Raw genomic sequence first — 21,961 nt, 5'->3', positions numbered from 1 at the left:
CAAATACTGTATATTTAATTCAAATGTCTCCCTACAATTGTTAAATTACTTGGTGTCGTCGCTGGAGTGTGTAAATACATTATGACGTCACAGTTGTAATTTATGACGTAATCATAAGTATGACGTCATTATATGTCAATGTCAGTTACACTGAAGAGCTGTCATGAGACAGCGAAAGTACTATGTATATGAAACTGATATAAAGAAGATGATGGACTAACGTGGACTTTATTATTTTATTATATATTACATGTACACCGAGTGAACATTTACCTCATTTTTGTATATATATATATATATATATATATATATATATATGCTATCCTGCTATCATATTTGGTTTGTGATACTGTTTTTACTTAGTTGATGGCATGTCAATGTGCCAATTGGCGTGGATAGTTGCACTTAAATATCTATCACCAGATTGTCTGATCCAGATTTGATTATTTATAGGCCACTGTCAAATAGCTGGAATATTGATGAGAGTGAGGCAGTGGTGTTTATGGTGGGTCGGGCAGTGGTTGTGGTGAGTCAGGCAATGTTTGTGGTGAGTCAGGTTGTGTTTGTGGTGAGTCAGGTAGTGTTTGTGGTGAGTCAGATAGTGTTTGTGGTGAGTCAGATTGTTTGTGGTGAGTCAGGTTGTGTTTGTGGTGAGTCAGGTTGTGTTTGTGGTGAGTGAGGCAGTGTTTGTAGTGAGTCAGGTAGTGTTTGTATTGAGTCGGGGAGTGTTTGTATTGAGTCGGGGAGTGTTTGTATTGAGTCAGGTTTGGTGTGAGTCAGGTAGTGTTTCTGGTGAGTCAGCTAGTAATGTTTCCCAGCAGTTATCCCCCTTGCTGAATTCTACCCACTGTTACCAGGCTACCCCCAGGGGCATCCGGAGTGTACTTCCTACAAGGACGATCTCCGCCACTTGAAGGAGAAGGTTGATGCCGGAGCTGATTTCATCATCACACAACTCTTCTTTAAAGCAGAAACATTCCTCACGTTTTTCAAAGACTGTCGTGAAATTGGCATAAACTGTCCCATCCTGCCAGGAGTCCTGCCCATCCAGGTGAGTCAAGATACAAGAGAATATTGATTGTGACATGATCAGCTGGATGTTGTTTAGAATCTAAGAGTCACTGTCATTATGATCCTTGTCTGTGAGCATTTCCGTGAACCTAAACTAATCCCTGAATCCATTCACCAGGTTTTCACAATCATGTGCAGCCTACCGTATTTGATGTGATAAGCGCCCAGGGCGCACTCAAAATCAGAATATTATTTTTGTGAAAAAAAAGTTGAGTTGAAAGATAAATTTTGTGGTTTATGCTGACAGCCTGAAATGTTTATGTACGACAGATATATTTTTCCCGAAATTAATTGCCCATAATTAAGTGTGCATATAACGAGTGCGTATTATATGTGAATAAATAAGTCTTGTGTACATTAATCAATCGGAAGGGGTGCTAATTGTGATTGTTCACTAGCCAATATATTAGCAAATATCACAGTGGGCGTTTATTAGTGCGGGGCGCTTATTACGTCGAATACGGTATGTGTTAAACATGAATGACCCGCATCACTTCAGGCTTTCCTCCCAAAGTAAGCTGACATGCTGCGATATGACTGAAGTACTGTTCCATGCAACATTAAACCCTTCCCTACCCTACTCCTACTTAATGAGTAGAAATATTGATTCAGGGAATGAACTGGTGAAAGTGGCGCACTGTATGCTGAGCCATGGTCACCATTATGACATGGATCCTGTAATCCACTGTATGCTGAACCGTGGTCCACATAATGACGTGGATCCCGTGGTCCACTGTATGCTTAACCATGGTCCACATAATGACATGGATCCCGTGGTCCACTGTATGCTGAACCGTGGTCCACATAATGACGTGGATCCCGTGATCCACTGTATGCTGAACCGTGGTCCACATAATGACATGGATCCCATGGTCCACTGTATTCTGAACCATGGTCCACATAATGACATGGATCCGTGGTCCACTGTATGCTGAACCGTGGTCCACATAATGACATGGATCCCGTGATCCACTGTATGCTGAACCGTGGTCCACATAATGACATGGATCCCGTGGTCCACTGTATGCTGAACCGTGGTCCACATAATGACATGGATCCAGTGATCCACTGTATGCTGAACCATGGTCCACATAATGACATGGATCCCATGGTCCACTGTATGCTGAACCATGGTCCACATAATGACATGGATCCCGTGATCCACTGTATGCTGAACCGTGGTCCACATAATGACATGGATCCCGTGGTCCACTGTATGCTGAGCCATGGTCCACATAATGACATGGATCTCGTGGTCCACTGTATGCTGAACCATGATCCACATAATGACATGGATCCCGTGATCCACTGTATGCTGAACCATGGTCCACATAATGACATGGATCCCGTGATCCACTGTATGCTGAACCATGGTCCACATAATGACATGGATCCCATGGTCCACTCTATGCTGAACCGTGGTCCACATAATGACATGGATCCCGTGATCCACTGTATGCTGAACTGTGGTCAAGATAATGACATGGATCCCATGGTCCACTCTATGCTGAACCATGGTCCACATAACGACATGGATCCCGTGATCCACTGTATGCTGAACCGTGGTCCACATAATGACATGGATCCCGTGGTCCACTGTATGCTTAAACGTGGTCCACAAAATGACATGGATCCCGTGATCCACTGTATGCTGAACCATGGTCCACATAATGACATGGATCCCATGGTCCACTGTATGCTGAACCGTGGTCCACATAATGACATGGATCCCGTGATCCACGGTATGCTGAACCGTGGTCCACATAATGACATGGATCCCGTGGTCCACTGTATGCTTAAACGTGGTCCACAAAATGACATGGATCCCGTGATCCACTGTATGCTGAACCATGGTCCACATAATGACATGGATCCCATGGTCCACTGTATGCTGAACCGTGGTCCACATAATGACATGGATCCCGTGATCCACGGTATGCTGAACCGTGGTCCACATAATGACATGGATCCCGTGGTCCACTGTATGCTGAGACATGGTCCACATAATGACATGGATCCCGTGGTCCACTGTATGCTGAACCATGGTCCACATAATGACATGGATCCCGTGGTCCACTGTATGCTGAGCCATGGTCCACATAATGACATGGATCTCGTGGTCCACTGTATGCTGAACCATGGTCCACATAATGACATGGATCCCGTGATCCACTGTATGCTGAACCATGGTCCACATAATGACATGGATCCCATGGTCCACTGTATGCTGAACCGTGGTCCACATAATGACATGGATCCCGTGATCCACTGTATGCTGAACTGTGGTCCAGATAATGACATGGATCCCATGGTCCACTCTATGCTGAACCATGGTCCACATAACGACATGGATCCCGGTATCCACTGTATGCTGAACCGTGGTCCACATAATGACATGGATCCCGTGGTCCACTGTATGCTTAAACGTGGTCCACAAAATGACATGGATCCCGTGATCCACTGTATGCTGAACCGTGGTCCACATAATGACATGGATCCCGTGATCCACTGTATGCTGAACCGTGGTCCACATAATGACATGGATCCAGTGATCCACTGTATGCTGAACCATGGTCCACATAATGACATAGATCCCGTGATCCACTGTATGCTGAACCGTGGTCCACATGGTCCACTGTATGCTGAGCCATGGTCCACAAAATGACATAGGTCCCATGGTCCACTGTATGCTGAACCATGTTCCACAAAATGACATGGATCCCGTGATCCACTGTATGCTGAACCATGGTCCACATAATGACATGGATCCAGTGATCCACTGTATGCTGAACCGTGGTCCCCATGGTCCACTGTATGCTGAGCCATGGTCCACTAAATGACATAGGTCCCATGGTCCACTGTATGCTGAACCGTGGTCCACATAATGACATGGATCCCATGGTCCACTGTATGCTGAACCATGGTCCACAAAATGACATGGATCCCGTGATCCACTGTATGCTGAACCGTGGTCCACAAAATGACATGGATCCCATTGCCCACTGTATGCTGAACCGTGGTCCACAAAATGACATAGGTCCCATGGCCCACTGTATGCTGAACCAATTTTTGGTTCCCTTGCTGTTATATTCATGAAAATCATTGTAACAATATACTCACTAATGTTGCTCTGGTAACAATAAGCTATTCACTGACTGACATCCATATATTCAGGCCTACCAGTCCCTCCGGCACATCGTGAAACTGTCCAAGCTGGAAGTGCCTCAAGAGATAATTGATGCTATTAACCCTATCAAAGACAATGACGAGGCTATTCGAAACTTCGGCATTCACCATGCAGTTGAAATGTCCAAAGTCTTACTACAGACTGGAAACATCTTTGGCCTCCACTTCTACACCCTCAACAGAGAAGTGGCAACAATAGACATTCTCAAGAGACTCGGGCTGTGGAAGGAAGAAGTCAGGAAGCCATTACCATGGAAACTGACAGCAAATCATGCTCGGTGCAAGGAGGAAATTCGGCCAATTTTCTGGAGGTGTAGACCTAACAGTTATGTGTATCGTACGTCAAACTGGGATGAGTTTCCAAATGGCAGATGGGGCAATTCATCTGCTGCATCGTTTGGTGATCTGAAGTACTACCATCTGTTTTACCTGAAGAGCAGCTCGTCAAGGGACGAGCTGATGAAGATGTGGGGGGAGGAGCTGACATGTGAGCAGGATGTGTGGGATGTCTTCACTAGCTACATCACTGGGGAACCAAACAAGAATGGAATCAAGGTGAGGCAGTGTAGCTGTGTCAGGTTGTGACGCTGTTTACGTGCTTATGACTGGTGTAACATACTGTTCCATACACATGCATTTTATCATTCAGTTATTAGAAGAGGCATGTGAATACCATTATTTCTAAACAATTCACATGGGATGTGATTCTACTCACATGATGTCATGACACCTTCAGAACTTTCCTGCATCAGTTTGTTGAGATGTGATTCGTATCGTGGGTTCATATTACATTGTATTGCGACTAATTAAATTGGTCAGATCTTAAGACAAGTTTTGATGGAAGGTTAGGATGTAAGATTGAAGTCAACAATAAACTTAGTATAGTTGTGGTCAACAATAATCTCTTAGTCTCATCATTCTAAAGTCGTTCAAAGATGGTACTTGTTCTTACCCTGCCTGATGCTCATCATGAAGGGGATATAACAAGGACCAGTTCGCTCAGAGTCTGTATAATGAGTCTGAGTGGGGTACCCATGTCATGGGCTTTAAACAACAAACCAACCAACCAACACATGTCATGGTTTGGTACAAGCAGCCACACATGTATCTCCAAGGTTGACATTTCGGTAAACAACTGGTTAACCTGCACTACCCCCTGGATCCATTACTGTGGTTCTCGCGGTCTCAGTGTTTTTCCTAGCCTCCATCAACATGGGTCCTTAGGGCCCCTTGGTGTCAATTAAGGGGGCCTTTTAAAATTTGGAGGGCCTCATCCCTAATAAGGCAAAATCATTCTTTTGTTTTTTTACCCGAAGATGACACAAAAAATGTTTTCATGCGCATTTGTCACTTCTTCAGTTTAGCAGATGCCATGCTTGTCACTGCCAGCTATGACAGTATCCATTTGGAAACAATAAATAATATTCAGTGCAGTCCTGCTGTTGTTAATTGTAAGCTTGCCTATGATTGGTAAAAAATATCACTATAGTAATCTCAAATATGGCGGACACATTTGGTTTGATAACTCACTAATGTTTGACTGCAATGTTTACTTATAATACACGACCTTTCGGATTAAAATTACATTGAGGTAAGTGAAGGTGAAAAGCTTATTGCGCCCAGCCGGACGTGTTGTTGTATTTTGATTGCGTCATGCACAGAAATGTTGCGGGAAACCCGCAAGGCCACAGTCACGGAACAACACTGTCTCAAATTTACCACAGTGTTGGATTTCTTGAAACTCTATTGAAATCAATAGGACTGGATGCCATGTTTATATCGCCAACCCAATATTGAGGCTGGTTTGTAACTCGCATTCTGATTGGTATGTTAGACTTAGTAGCGTTGCAAATCAAATTGACTGTTGAAAATCAAGGGTGGGTAATTTGTGATCGCGATAACCACAGAATTGGATCCAGGGGTTAATGTTGGTTTACCAAAATGTGAGCCCTGGAGATGTACAAATGCATCTCACCTCACCTCACCTCACCTCCTGGTAACAAATAGTACATGTGTTGCTTCAGGTGACAAAAGTCCCATGGGATGATGAAGAACTCTCCCCAGAGACATCTTTGATTGCCAAGGAACTCGGCGAGATCAACCGACTGGGCGTCCTCACCATCAACTCCCAACCTAGCGTCAACGGCTCACCCTCCGAGGATCCCAAGGTCGGGTGGGGGACATCCAATGGCTATATATTCCAGAAGGTGAGCCATACATACTCCATAAGGCCTTTTGGTAAAGCCGGAGCCAAGTTGGGTTGTAACGATTCTTTGTCTATGACCACAGCACAGGTATTGTGAGATGAGAGTTATATACTGATGGGAAGAAATAAGGCAACACATACCAATATATACTACACAAAAAGAGTTACAGATCACCCAGTTCTTCCATATTACTATAGTTCATGTGTCATGCCATGGCAGATTAACGATAGAAGTATGAAAGAATAGGATGATCCTTGACTTTTTTAGTAGTATAGCTGAAGAGAATTATCTGCATTTAAGTAAAGATCAACAGATACAGGGTGAAATCATCTTTTGTGTCACTATATGCATGACCTTTCTCTGGTCAACCTCTGCAAATAGAATTTCTTCCTCCTTTTATTTTGTTTCTCTATTTCCTTCCATCAGTGTATATTGGTACCAGTCAATATTTGTGCACATGTACACATACCCTTGGGTTCACATGTAGTAGCTGAGGGGGTGGGCAGTTATTTGAACCACGGGCACATTTCCAATCAGTCATAGTGCTATTACTGTCATTACTCCCATTCTTTAACATAGGTTCATGGTAAACATAGCGACGACACGGCCTTGTGAAACTGACCTTTGAAGACTTTATTTCATGCCTGTTGGGTTACCTCCCTTCTCTAGTTTCCCTGGATGATGAAACACAGTGCCTTGATGTTACAAGTATTGACTTGCTATGTATCACACCAACCTTACATGCAACATGTCTGTCACGACAAAGTGTATCGTTACAGCCCTGGAGAAATTAAGGGTGTTGGGAAATTAAAATGGAAAGAAATTTAACACTTAACAGTTGGTTCTGTAAGTTTGTATCATTTGAATGGTATACTAGAGCCAATTAGAAATTTATTCTTAAGTGTTATTCGTGTCTGTGTTAATGTTGTTTGGTGTAGATGTCTTGGTTAAGTTCTAAGCTTTGTGGCCGTAAGATACACATCCTTTTTGGGTGTAGCCTTTCATTAAGGGTTAATCTATTGCTTACAGGACCCAGAGTTAATACCCTTGTGGGTAAATGTAAGGGTCGTCTGTGGTGTCAGTATTCTTCTTGCATGGTTTCATATCCTTTTATTAGGCATAAGAATGTACATGTTAAATGTCACTGTTTACCAACTGCCTTCATCACATTATATTTTCATGCCTATCACACTAACTCTCACAGTTGCATGCGTCAGTAATTAGTTTTTGTTCATCGGTTGCTGCTGAGGTTGAAATGATTCACTGGTGCACTGAGATAATATTCTTGCCAAAACGAAACACTCTGCCCTTGATTTTGGGACAGTACATCGTATTCCCAACCTGAATTATTTATTCTTAATTATCTCTTCATTCAAACAGTGTTAGGGTATCGATTATACTGATTAATGATTTTGGTTCCTGATGTCCTAATGTGGTTCCTCAGTCTGATTTTTTGTTTGTATTTCCTGAATTATAACAGTGATTTAAAAAGAAATCAAAACCTAATCTCATTGTGGTCCAGTGTATTGTATCAACCCCTAGTTTGCATCATTACATTATCAGTCCAGATTTGCCTCTGCAAGGTCTGATCTCATGGCTTCCTGAACTTCAACAAGGAAGCCACAGGCTACAGATCCTCATCATTGCTGTGTGGCAGTAACATGGTTGTTTTTTTCTTAATTATTTGATTTTCCAAAACATAATATGGAAAACATGGTCCCAAAAATATAATGTCAAGTTAGGTGTGTGTGTGTGTGTGGGGGGAATATTGTGGGGAAACGACATTAAAAAAAATAATTTCAAGTCGAAGAGTTACTTCCCTTACCCTGTTGGCCGGCCATATTTGAAGTATTTTTCATAACTGAAAATAGTTAGATTGGGTGCATGTTTGATTTCACATTTGTGAAAGTTTAGGTTTTTAGAACAATACCTCATACAGAACTTACAAGAGTGGACTGAAAACACTCCTGTTCCATAAATACCACTGCCTCACAGTGTTCATTACATCATGCCTGTTTTGTTAATCCTGTAGCACAATAGAAATGTTTAGTCATTATTATTGGATTACACCATTCACTGTACAACAAGGCTTGCTTCCACATGCTGCGTGGTGAATTCAAGGCTGATGATCAGACCTTGCAGACGGGTGATTCACAATGTTGATGGTTGCATGTATTGGGGCCATTTGGAGGATCACAGATTCAGAGATGGAAGTGATTGAATGTTAACGTTGCAGGCAACAATATGCCAGTAACATCAAAGCAGCTTGAAGTTGATTGAGTCTGCTTCAGACAGATCAAAAGGTTGATAGCATGAACAACAATTCTCTGTTGGTGGCACACAATTAGCCAGGTGACACATTGTATTCACCCAATCTATAACTCCAATCTTACAATGAGCGGGTGGTATGGGGACTAATTCTGTCTGTGAGCTTCCATGAAGTTTCCACTGAATTTCCAGGACATTTCCACAGAGTCTGCAATAATTTTTGAAATGAATGTTATCTATTATTGAGTGTGGAATTAATAGTCACATTTGTGTTACTATACTCTGGCGTGTCTCATCCACAAATCTCCCCATCGTGAGTTGGAGACAGACCAGTCCCAAGTAGCTTGTCAACAAGGATGGCGTGGTGTCAACAATGGTGCCCCAGGCTGTGTCATGAACAGGGTGGGAAATAAGACATGCTGTCAACTACTAGTGGCCTCTGTGATATAGCTGCGAGATTGCTTGATCCACCGTTAACATTCATTCCCTCGCCAACATAATGGAACTGTCGGACAGAGAGGCAGCAGCGTAGTGCGGCAACATGTTTGCCGGTCAGTATGTTTGAGAAACTTCAGTTCATGGACCTTGAACTGACAAAACTTTGAACTTAATAGCTTATATCTTCAGTAGCACATACTTCCAAGAATTTTTTAATGTTTCTGTATAAACTGAACAAAAAAGGTTAGGGATCATGCATATTTTTTGGGATGTTTATTTGGTAGCACAGAAAAAGCATATCCCTATATTTTGTATGGTGTAATTGGATCTGTTGTTAACCCCACCAAATGATCCCACAACATGCAACCCTCCCCTGCCCCCTTGGCCTTGTGTAGGACTTAGTGTACTGTCATATTAGAAAGCAAACCTTTGAAATGATTTCAATGAACAGTTACAACATCCAATGTTGAATTGTGTTGAATTGATCCTATATTTCATCTTGCTAGCTATGGTCAGCGGCTGGCTGGGCATCGTGTTCAATATCGGCTAGTCAATCTTGCTGACAGTTGAACGGTTGGAGCTAGCCCTCTAGACCTGAGCCAGGTATTGCTTTGGCATGGCGCCCACCCCGGTTATAACACATGTAAAACTACTTAAACATGTGATGGCTGTAGAACTCAGCAATTTACTTTTAGTTAAAACATTTGTCTGATTAATTAGAAAACAAATATTCACTGATCCTTAATTTTGTAGCTGTCATAAGGGTTTAACAAATATGCTGCAACACAAGACGAAATTCTATTAGACATTAACCAGTAATGTTATCAAGTAAATGTCAGTAATCTTATTTTCTTCACCTTTGGCAGAATGAAAGTGGTGAAAATGAATGTGTGAAAACTAAATGTAATGATTTCTTACATCTAGAAAATTAGCAGTGAGACAGTGGCTGTGTTTGTTTGTCTGCCTGGGAAGTACATTTGACAAACCCAGCTGTGTGTACTTGTGCCTTTACTTTCAATAACTAGATGATGCCCAAATTAACATATGGTTTGTTTTCCCTTACCTGGCCATGCTGAGCTGTCCATTAAAAAATGTCAACTGCAGAACAGTTGTTTTTTAACCAGACAGTTTCTTAAAATGTGACGTTCTCCACCCTCCCTCTTTCAAATTCTATTGTGGTTTCCTTTGCATGAACATATTCTAATAAATTATCAATGTACAAATTAAGCATGTTAACATTTGAAAAAGATTAACAATGAAGCAAATATAATGTCTAGTGACTCAAACTGCATAAGGTAATGGGCAAACCAACATATTTTAAGAAAGGCTTGAAGCTGACCATGTCACTGAAGGGGAAATTCAAGGTTTGAATTGTGTGTTGTCCTAAACAGCACTGGTAACCATGGTAACTTCGGACTACTACCTTGCCAAAGTCTGCTTGGGGAACTGATATTAATACTTGAAGGGAGTAATGCCATATTTGAATTAGTGAAATTGAAGGCTTATTCAAAAATGGAAGTGGATTCAGTGTTTATCTTGAATTTTCCCTTCACTGCCAGTGGTTTCAGATGCACATGCTGATGATGACAAGGCTGAGTTAACTCTGTCATGATAAAACAATATTGGCTCAAAAAATGTTGATGGCTGATAAGATTCGTCTTCAACATCACAACATCACTGTTCCAGTAAAACACTCTTTAATTAGGACTTTTCCTTGAATTATGATATTACCATTCATGTATGATGTAGTTCAAGTGTAATATCACTGTTCAATTATGAAATAAACGTTTAGTTGGTTGATAATGATGTCACTTCAATTATGAAATAAGTACAACTATGTCATTGATAAAGTACGATATTACTGTATTTACTGGTCAATGAGGATATCATAATCAAATATTCAGTTACCACTGGCTGGAATACCTGCAGACTTGAAAAAAAATCTAAATCATGAGCTTCTTCTTGAAAAGACCTGAAAATTTGACTTTGTGTATCAAGAAGTGACTTCCTGAAATGACTCAATATTGGAAGCCAATGAACTGTTGATGTATGGAACATATTCCTATCAATAGCAGATTGCATGCAACATGTCACAGCAAAAATGAAAACAAACCTTTGTGCCACTGTATATAAGCAAATTAATAAAGAACATAGCATATATAAAACCTGTGATGGCCTTGACCTTGGTCAAGTAATTCTGGCCACATGGTAACTGGTTCCAGTGGGCGACAGCATGAAGTGTAACAGTAAACAGTATTTTGTCTTGGCTCCTCACATTCCAACAGGGATGCATGGCTTCCACAGCTATGCATGGACTATACTTTACTTATTATCAACCAATTGTGCCTGATCTTGTGTAAGGTTGATTGCCTAAGAATAGCCTTGCAAGTTTCAATATGAAAAAAAGGTTGCTGCCAATATTATTTTGTTGTGATAGAAGTTAACAAATTCAAACTGTATATCTGCTTGAGCACATTAATAGTAAAACCATGATAATATTTCATGAGTAATGAAGTGTGATTAGAAATACTCTCATCCTCATGCTTGTTCAAACTGATCTAGGTTGATTAAGATGTCTAAATGCTGTGGCACAAATGTTCGTTATTTAAATCACCTGTTGAAATTTAATTCCTGGGGCTGCTGCTTTTTGTAATGTGAATGTGGGATGTATAGCATACGTATAAAGGAACAGGTGTGAGGTTGAGATTTTCTATGTATTGACTATAGTCGTGTATGAACAAATACCATGTAGATGTTTACTGTATACATGTTCTACTTGCCAGGCGTATGTTGAGTTCTTCACGTCAAGTGCGAATGTCGAAGCGTTGAAGCAGATCCTCCCCGAGTACCCCATGGTCAACTTCCATATCCTCAACAAAAAGGTACAATATTTCATCTTGAAGTGGAAGTCGAGAAGCAGGAGTATCAGTGACAATCTTATTAACATCATTGCTACCACTACACAAAGATCTGAGGACATCCCATTGCAGGTCATAACAGAGCCTGTACGAATAGAAATAAGTGTCCACATATGGATGTCAACTTACACCTTGAAGTGACACAAGATCATAATAACGACAAATCTTGGATTTAAATCCACAACCATGGCATAGCAAAGGGATGCAACTCTGGACAGAGAATTGCTGCATCTTGGAACACTGGGCCTCCTTTTAATTAAACATGTTCATAGCCCTTACTGGACACTACACATATCATGTTTCATTCCCTAAAGTACACAGACGGGTGGTACAGAAAAACCCTACTGACAACTGTTTTGGAACAGTAAACTAGATAATAGGCTGTATGTTTAAAGTTAACTAAAAGTTATCCTAAGTAGAGAAGTCCATTGTTGAAGACAGATGTGGTTGACCCTGCATTATAGACAAATTTCCAGTTTCTTGCCTGTGATGTTGTACATTGTGTCCCTGGCTGCACTGTGCTGGACTAGTATAGCTTGGAACATGTTGAATTGTTCAACTGAATATAATTCTAAAGCTCTTATCAGTCCTTTGTATGACAACGATGGGTAATGTTTATTTTCAGGGTGATGAGAATTACACCAACTGTCACGAGTCGGAGCCGATCGCTGTGACATGGGGGGTGTTCCCGGGGAGAGAGATTGTGCAGCCCACTGTCGTGGATCCCATTGCGTTCAAGACATGGAAGGTACTGAGTAGGGAGAAAAAGTGCCCAATGGCTGACTGTCACAACAGGGAGAAGCAACAAAGCTAGATACAAAATTCATGATTAATATATTAGCTAACCTTAGCGATATACCCCAACCCAATTTACATAATAAAATATTCATGTCGACCTAGTCGATCCTGGGTTCTATCATGACGTCATTTCTGGAGATTTGAATATGCACTCGCAACCTGATGACGTCATATACTGGACGAAGTTAAGTTTTAGAGGGAAGTGTCTATTAAGTTGTTCCCCATGGATGTAGCTGGGCTACGCAGATAAACGCAGTGATCGAATGATTGCATCAAAAAGTAGGAGAGATATGACAATTGGTATTAGAGGAAAAGGTACAGATAATCGAGGAGAGAATTTTAAGAAAGCCAGGAAATACCAAACTTACCCCACCTGTTCGTAAAATGAACTTGTCTGACATTTCCCAGGTTTATTCTGCCTGCAGTGTTTTATTGTACGATAAATAATTCTCACTCGTCATTTTTCCTTGAACATCCAAAACATTGAACATGACCCCCACACATGTATACTATAGAACATCAGTCACCCTCAAGACTTACAAAGTCATTTCAGCTCTGACATTACCATGTCCACAGACATATGTCCAACTCTCTATCACGTCTTCTCTATCCCGCTGTCATCCTGGTTAGTTCAGGTTCTCAGTCACTTGGTCAGCCTTCTGCCACAGTCCAGCTGCCTTACTCTTCCCTCTGGTCCCCTGACACTATGTAATCCTATGTATACCGGGTACAACTCAGTACACTTTACCCAGTGAAGATCCAGGGTAGAACTGGTCTTCAGCAACCCATGCTTGCCATAAAAGGCGACCATGCTTGTCATAACGGGATTGGGTGGTCAGGCTCGCTGACTTGGTGGATGACATCGTATCCCAGTTGTGTGGACCGATGCTCATGATATCAATCACTAGATTGTCTGGTCCGGGCTCAGTTATTTACAGACCGCTGTCATATAGCTGGAATATCGCTGAGTGCAGTGTTGAACATCAAACAACAACAACCAGTCAACCTACAATAAAAGGCTCAGAATCTTTATTCATTCTTTTCTTAAGTTATTCAAATGAGCATGAACATACTCAAAATAACCCTGCCTATACCAATTGTGCTTACAACTTCTAACTTCCACAAATTATAATATCTTCTACAGTGATTTCTACTTCGCATTTCATTCTACAATGTTGGTGATGAGTTTACAGAAGTACAATGACGACAACCAACACATTAACCTATAGTTCATTTGTGTGAGAGATCTTACGTATATTTATGCCATACATATGACTGCACAAATATCCATACATCTGGGTAAAACTCCCACCCGCAGCCCCCTAAAAAATATATATGATTAAAAGGATTGAGCGGCAATGCATACTTAAATAACTTGTTGAGGGGGGATATGGGCGGAAGTCTTTCCTACATCTGCACAATGTCCTATCACTGCACACAGATACATGCACTATACAAATAATACATACACAAGATTGAATGTTCAATTAAAAGAACATGAACATGAAAATATTAACATGAAAGTGATAACTCATGCTACAATGTTGGGAAACAATCACAACCCACCTCATCTAAACTGCATTAGATAGATTTCTCAATGTCTGCCCTGATCATCAGGTCACAGTCTGTCTTTTCCCCACTCAATCAGCACATCCAACAAAGCCTTTCACTCCAACTCCTTGCCACTTACAGAATCTCTACACATTCAGGCATTACAGCTGACACACAGTCCCACTTTAATGTCTACAGTCAACCCAAATTAAGAGGTTGTGCAATGTGAACTAATAACACTGACAGGTGATGCACAAAGATGGTGGGATTTGGTTCTCTTCAAGTTTTAGCTCACCTGGGTGACCAGAGCCCATATTGTGATTTCTGTCCTTTCCATCATGTATGCCATCCATACTGTCATGTCATGAAGTTTGTTATCCATTTAGTATTTAGTAGGACTGAATATGTGTGTGTGTAGTACTGCTGTGAATTTGATCTGTTCTCTGCCTTTACACTTTCACCTGCCCTTTTAAGTTTGTTAATGCAATCCGGGGTGGTGGCGTAGCCTAGTGGTTAAAGCGTTCCCTCGCCAAAGACCTGGATTCGATTCCCGACATGGGTACAATGTGGTGTTCCCCACTGTGATATTGCTGGAATATTGCTAAAAGTGGCGTAAGACCACTCACTCACTCACTCACTCACTCACTCACTCACTCAACACACTTTGTAAGTTGTAGTATTTGTACAATACCATTTTCATACTCGCTACTTCAAAAATGCTGTATTTGCTGAAATGCTCATTGGATAGTTGTTATAAAAATTAAGTTTGAAGTGGGCATCAACAGGAATTGTTTTGTCACATTTGAGCATTGCCTGACCAAAGCATCTCTGTTCCCAGGACGAAGCATTCGGGCTGTGGTTGGAGACATGGGGCAAGCTGTACTCACCTGAGTCCCAGTCACACAAGGTGCTGGAGGATATCAGCAACAACTACTACCTGGTGAACCTCGTCGACAACCAGTTCCCCAAGCCATCATGTCTGTGGGAGGTCATCAACAGAATGTTGGGCCTGGCTGGCCTCAAGTCAGGTGAGGATTGTCACAGTATTCAGGCTTCAAGATTTAGCTCACCTCTTCCCAAAGTGCAAGAAAGCTTATAACATCTCTCTATGGCGATTCCAAAGTGAGTGGTTAGCCAAAGTCCCTATGGCGATTCAGGGTTAGAATTGACATCAGCAGTCCTTCCTTGTCGTACAAAGCAACAATGGACAGTTTGTCAGGGTCAGTGACTTGGTTGTCATACCAAGACAGTGCTCATAATATCAATCACTGGATTGTCAAGTCCGGACTTGATTAGTGGCAGACTTTCATCATATTGCCAGACATTGATGAGCAAATATTATCTGTAAACTTCAGACTTTTTAACTTTGCAGACAGTTGATCCTAATGTGTTTTTTTCTTTTTAACTGAATGAAGATATTCTATTTGAAAAAACGGATGATCATTGGCTCGAACCCCGATTCGCTCTGATTATGTGTCTAGTGTCTCATTGTGCCCATTTTTCCACCAAAGTGGTAAACAGCTCAATTACCTGAGGCAAGGGAGTTAACTGTCTGTATAAGTCAAGTTTCCACCCTTGCCAGGCCTCAAAGTTATGACTAAAATGGTCACCTCTGCGACCTAAATTTCAGTTTGTCTACTGTCTAAAATTGCGAGGTAGCCAAATGACTATTTGAAAAATATCTTGTAGCGACTAACTTCTATTGCTACACATATGTAGACAAAAAATAAACATATCTGCTACCAATTGTACTTGCAAATAATTCCTCCTAAAGTCAACAATAAACCGAAATACATTATATATTAATTAGTATTTCATTATCCCCCGCCCAACAAAGTTGGTGGGGTATATAGAAACGGGGGGGGATATAATGACGTCCGTCACGTTTCGTTTCCCTAGCATAACTTAGAAACCGTTCAATATTTTTTCATCAAACTTTGCAGGTCTGTCAGGTACATGCTGAACTGGTGAATTTGCTATTTAGAAATTTTAGAATTTTTATTTTTTACGTTTCCATGGCAACAAGATGGACTTAGGTTCCAAACTCTTCTTTTTTTGACAATTTCCATTACAAGTTCCACCTCGGTTAGGGTTTGTTTAGATTTAATAATGTCATAAATTCTGCAACAGGGGCGGGGGATATAGCCACATTAGTGGCAAACACTTGTTTAAGTTGATAGTATATTGGATAAGCAGGGATATACTTTTGTTATCCAGTAACACAAATCAGTTAACTCCCTTGCCTGGAGAAGATGCAAACATTTGAGACCAGCATCAATTCACATCATGCCACTGTTGAAACTCACCCACTCACTCTTTACAGATGACCAGAGTCAAGCTTGTGTAGACAACTAGAAGTACACGACCATGTTGTTACTCTGACTGATCAAAGAAATGGCCTATTCCACAACAGAAGCAAGCATGCCCATGTATGGAACAAGCACACTACTAGCCATGCTGGCTTCACCCATGTCTTTCAAGCTTCCTATTGTGGTGCATGTGATATACAGAGCTCGGCTACACACAGACTGGCACAGACTAAGTCATTGTATTCAAAGGTTGGAGAACATTAGTTGCACATCAATGCAGAGGTAGATTACCAAACACTGCTTGTGTTACAGTCTTGTAACAGCTGGTTATTAAATGTGATAAACAGGTGCCTGTTTTCCACATCTGTCAAAGATCAGTCATTTGGTGAGTCTGCGTGGAAGTACTGTTGATGCCTGTGCTGGCCAAGGGTAGGGCTGTCTTGTCCTTGAGCGAATAAACTGTCAAAATGTACAGAATTGAAGGCAGTTGTCTTCATTTTAACAGGCTCAATATATTTCCATAAATATTTTATTCCTTGGTTGGGACTACAGGTACTTGATGCTTTACTTGTATTAAATCAGGAGAATTTTAACAGATTTCACACCTTGAATATCATTGATTAACATTGACTACTATCCACCTGAACAGCAAATTTCTGTAAATATATTTCTAAAAAAACTGATATTCAATGAGATTAAGGAATGAATTATGACGAATACTGTCAAAATAAATACCAGTGTCTGTTAGTGTATGTCTCTAGTTCGGTTTCTAAAGAATTGTCAACTTCTTATTGTTATGTGCCAGGATGTATTGTCACCTCCTTTCTGATTGTTGTTTGTGGCAGCTAATTGAAGCATTCGTAAAATATCAAGTAACGTTTTTTTATCTTTTTATAAACGGTATGAAACAACCAGAGTGTTATTTGACGTTGTTAGCAACATTGTGGTAGAATACACTTATTTGGAAGTTGAGGGTAATTTGAGTCCTTCTCATTTACTAGCCTAGTGCAAAGGGCGACCTTCATCTCCCTTTCTGGACATTTGTGAGTGATTTGTGTAATAGGGCCTGTTATTTATTGCTGATCCTATATACTAGATCCATTGCCTTTTATGATTGAAAACCTTATCCTGTGTATCAATATTGTTTGTTTATTATTTATTGATTTGGTGTGGTTATTTACTGTTTTCACTGTTTATTTCAGAACTGATGATTTCTGGGTAAACCTTCACGTATTGACTTGGGAATCAACACCTAACATGAATCAATAGCTAAAATTTGATTATCAACATACTAAGTCGGTCAAACCTGACATTACATTTCCACACCGCTGGGGGTATTCATTCCTATGTCTGCTTTTAATTGTAGTTCATAGAATTTACCAAACCTCATTGACTGATACTGACTAGCAATCCATTCCATCAGTGGCATGACCTACTGCCATTTTAGCAATCAATTGGTGATGAGCACCAAATGAAGGCATACTGAGTGGTTTATTCAACAATATGAAAATTGCAGCAAGGGACATAACTCAAAAACTGAATTCTGTGAAACCATCTTTCCTCAAAATATTGTTTCAGTTGATCTTAATTCATATTTTTTTTTTGTTAGTTTAATGCCACACTTAGCAATATTCTAGCTATATGACCAGACATCATGACATTGATCCCAAATAAGGATACGATGACATGCATAAACCAAGTTGGAAAGCCTGACCAACTGATCCTGTTAGTCACATCTTACGACCAGCACAGGTTGCTGGGGACTTACATTCTTACTCAGAATATCTTTTTCTATGGTTGTGGCACAATGTTCCTCAGTACTTTTGTTATATCAACCCTCCACTAGGCTGGAACTGCAGATACTTGATATATTTTCGATAGTTCTTCACTTATTATTCTGTGTGATGGTGTGTCCGTGCGCTTGGAAACCATCCTAGTGTAGGTGTCGTGTACAGTCAAGTCTCGTTAATCTGACACTCATTAATCCCACAATCGGCCTTATCTGACATTAATGATGGGAACAAATTATATCAGTGCTATTTAGACCCGTTAATCCGACAGTCTCGCACTCCGACTCCAACACACCTAATTTACAACGAATTACCAAAATTACTCATTCTTCAGTCTCGTTAATTCGACACAGTGATCAGTGTACAACGTGACCATCTGCCTGCGTGTACACAACCCGTGTTTTGAGACGAATTGGCTGATAGCTGCATATTACAAGAGATTATCTGCAGAGATAAACTGAATTTCAATATATTCTCTACATGTCTTTATACTTCTTTTCAAACTTGAATATACCGTAGTTTGTACAACTATTTTCTGGCAGTTCTGATGGTAGAAAAGAATTGTATCTCAGTGGGTTAAATAATCTTAGTGAGTTTGGTGTAACCTCATAAGATTTCTTATAGATGGAGAAAGATAGAGAAACTTGAGACAATTATTTATATCAAAGATCAAGAAGTACCCACTTATGTGTAGTCTGCTTTATATATTAATAATGTATAATTTTGTATTTTCAAACAGGGGGGAACTATATTGGGATATGTTCTATTTCACAGTGACAAACAGAGGACCAATATCATATTTTTATGACACTTTAACGGCATTTGTTGTGGACAGAGACAAAAATGAAGATGATAATGCTTGTTAAAATTACCTGAAACTTCTGATGAGCAGGTCAGTTCTATTCCAAGAGTCCTTGAGTGCCTGTATTTTCCAGTAGATGTTATTTTATGTTTAAATGCTTTTTATGACATGAGAATCTTGTTACGTGCCATTTTACAGTTGAGACGTTGGATAGCCCTGTGGGAAGTGCTGGTTTGAGACACATACCTTGGTTTGATTCCCAATGGTGGTCAGATCTGTGAAGTGCATTTATCTATTTTTCATTGTGAGGCAACATTGATTGTGTAGAACATGGACTATTTTATCGATGTGTTCAACTTACACTTCATTGTATGATATGGTTGACGTGCTATCAACATTCATACATACGTACATACATAGACACATAGACAGACAGTGTAAACCAAGACATGTATATATATGCAGTGTAAACAAAGATAGACCAACACATGTAATGGATTGGTGGCTTACATTATATGTTGAGAATGAATAATGGCTTTGTCTGTAAAATGTAGTGGCAGTACCTTTTTCCTCCACAATTCTATTTTTTGTTACATTTTATAGCATCTGGTGCACACTGTATGAATTGTTGTGATATATGTTGACAGTATTAAAGGTTGAATTTTATCATGATTATGTTTGTTTGTTTTATGTGATCTTCCTCCAGCCATGCTGGGTAAGTGTGCCAGAGTTGCCTGCCTTAGATCTGTTCAAATTGGGGTAAAATAGGTCTTCAGCAACCCATGCTTGCCGTAAATGGCGACTATGGTTGTAGTAAGAGGCAACTAACGGAATTAGGTGGTCAGACTAGCTGACTTGGTTGATGCATGTTGTGTCCCAATTGTGTATTTTTATGCTCATGATGACAATCACTGAATTGTCTGGTCCAGACTTGGTTATTTACAGACAGCAGTGATGTAGCTGGAATATTGCTGAGTGCAGCATTAAACAAACAACTTGCACTTCAGAACTGTCTTTCATTGTTTTACATAACAGCAAAATAGCAGCATACGTTGGCTTTGTTTGGAACAATATCGTAGTCAAGAGGATCGGCCACCATTTGTAACCATAGTAACACTTATCAAGGGAGGTAACACTGTGACAATTAACTGGAAATATTTTTCTCTAGATTAGCTCTACCAGTAAGATTGCAATTTAATTCATTATTGATAAAAAAAATGAAATATACTTTCACATTTTCTCAAGTATAGCAACCTATTTAGATTGTATCACATACCCAGTATGCTCATTGTTGAAGCTTGTATCACAATTTACCATGTGTACCAGTAATACCGGGCAGTCTTACAGATCAGCATGTCTTGTCATTGTCTGGGGAGGAATAGGTCTCCAGTACCCCTCTGACCATCTCGCCCCATGGGTATTCCGAAGGACGAAGGGGTCTCCAGTACCCCTCCGACCATCTCGCCCCATGGGATTCCGAAGTAGAAATAGGTCTCCAGTACCCCTCTGACCATCTCGCCCCATGGGGATTCCGAAGGAGGAACAGTTCCCCAGTACCCCCCTGACCATCTCGCCCCATGGGGATTCCGAAGGAGGAACGGGTCCCCAGTACCGACCTGACCATCTCACCCCATGGGGATTCAGAATGAGGAACAGGTCCCCAGTACCCCCCTGACCATCTCACCCCATGGGGATTCAGAATGGGGATTCCGAAGGAGGAATAGTCCCCCATACCCCCCTGACCATCTCGCCCATGGGGATTCCGAAGGAGGAACAGGTTCTAGCCCTCTGACCACTGAAGCTTTATGGTTCAGAAATGAGAAAAAGACTGAACAGAGGTTGTCATGGTCGTAGGGGTTTGAATCAGATGTGGAATTTGAAGAGATACAATTGATTGTTAACGACACACTAGGTTTAACTGCGTTGGGTTTGATTGTCCATGTAGTAGTTATTACTCTAAACCAGTATTTTACATCACAATGATCACACTGACAAAACACATTTTGATTTGTTAATATTTATTTTGCTTAGGATGATAAGTTGATCATGATGACACAACATCTTATAAACATGGAAGTGTATAAATGTTGACAACATATGAGCCTTTTTACAAGTTATACAGTTTGATTCCAGTGTACTGCATGGTCAAAATACTTCAGGTTGAAAAAAAACTTAGTCATCAACAATCAAGAGTTTAAACAAAATAACTTAAGATTGTGCAGCCTCTTATCTGCAATGATCAAAAGTATTAAGGGAATGCTCAAAACAACTGGGAAGTTGACCGTGTTTCTAATGTGATTCACTACTGACACAAATGAATGGCCACTCGCAAGCAGTGTTTGAAATAAGCGCTGTCAGATAACGTGGTGGGACCCTAGTTTCAGATTTGTATGGTTCCTTATGGCTCAATAAGATGGAGGCTTTTAATGTGTTTTTGGTTTGTTTCACCAGCAGTGACCTGGATCCCATCAGACAATCAGTGAAATTAACGTTTTTGTACATTATGTTTAATGTAGCAAGTAATATGAATGTTTCACGAATATTATTTGTTTTCATTTCAAATGTAAAGCATTTCAGGTTTCATTCAACTTTGACTCAAATGTAAAGGGCCTGTAAATTCAGT

General features: G+C 40.5%; 1 protein-coding gene across 2 annotated transcripts in view; it reads left to right on the top strand.

Moving 5' to 3' along the window:
• Positions 1 to 19,991, top strand: part of LOC139470702 (methylenetetrahydrofolate reductase (NADPH)-like) — a 31,674-nt gene extending 11,683 nt beyond the window's left edge. Inside the window, exons 5-11 of one of the 2 annotated variants that reach the window (XM_071252966.1) lie at positions 858 to 1,051; positions 4,246 to 4,812; positions 6,282 to 6,464; positions 11,954 to 12,052; positions 12,714 to 12,836; positions 15,276 to 15,465; positions 16,761 to 19,991. In XM_071252966.1, the coding sequence (XP_071109067.1) occupies positions 858 to 1,051; positions 4,246 to 4,812; positions 6,282 to 6,464; positions 11,954 to 12,052; positions 12,714 to 12,836; positions 15,276 to 15,465; positions 16,761 to 16,792 (1,388 nt within the window). In that variant the 3' untranslated portion in view covers positions 16,793 to 19,991. Of the gene's footprint in view, positions 1 to 857; positions 1,052 to 4,245; positions 4,813 to 6,281; positions 6,465 to 9,676; positions 9,774 to 11,953; positions 12,053 to 12,713; positions 12,837 to 15,275; positions 15,466 to 16,760 lie in introns of those variants that run through there. The other variant, XM_071252967.1, reaches the window with a different exon arrangement.
• The last annotated feature ends 1,970 nt before the right edge of the window (positions 19,992 to 21,961 follow it).

This window comes from Haliotis cracherodii, unplaced genomic scaffold, assembly GCF_022045235.1.
Source record: "Haliotis cracherodii isolate W230 unplaced genomic scaffold, xgHalCrac1.p SCAF_21, whole genome shotgun sequence".
In the NCBI taxonomy this organism is placed as follows: domain Eukaryota; kingdom Metazoa; phylum Mollusca; class Gastropoda; order Lepetellida; family Haliotidae; genus Haliotis; species Haliotis cracherodii.
Note: the sequence above shows the minus strand (reverse complement) of the source record. Positions and strands in the feature narration are given on the sequence as shown.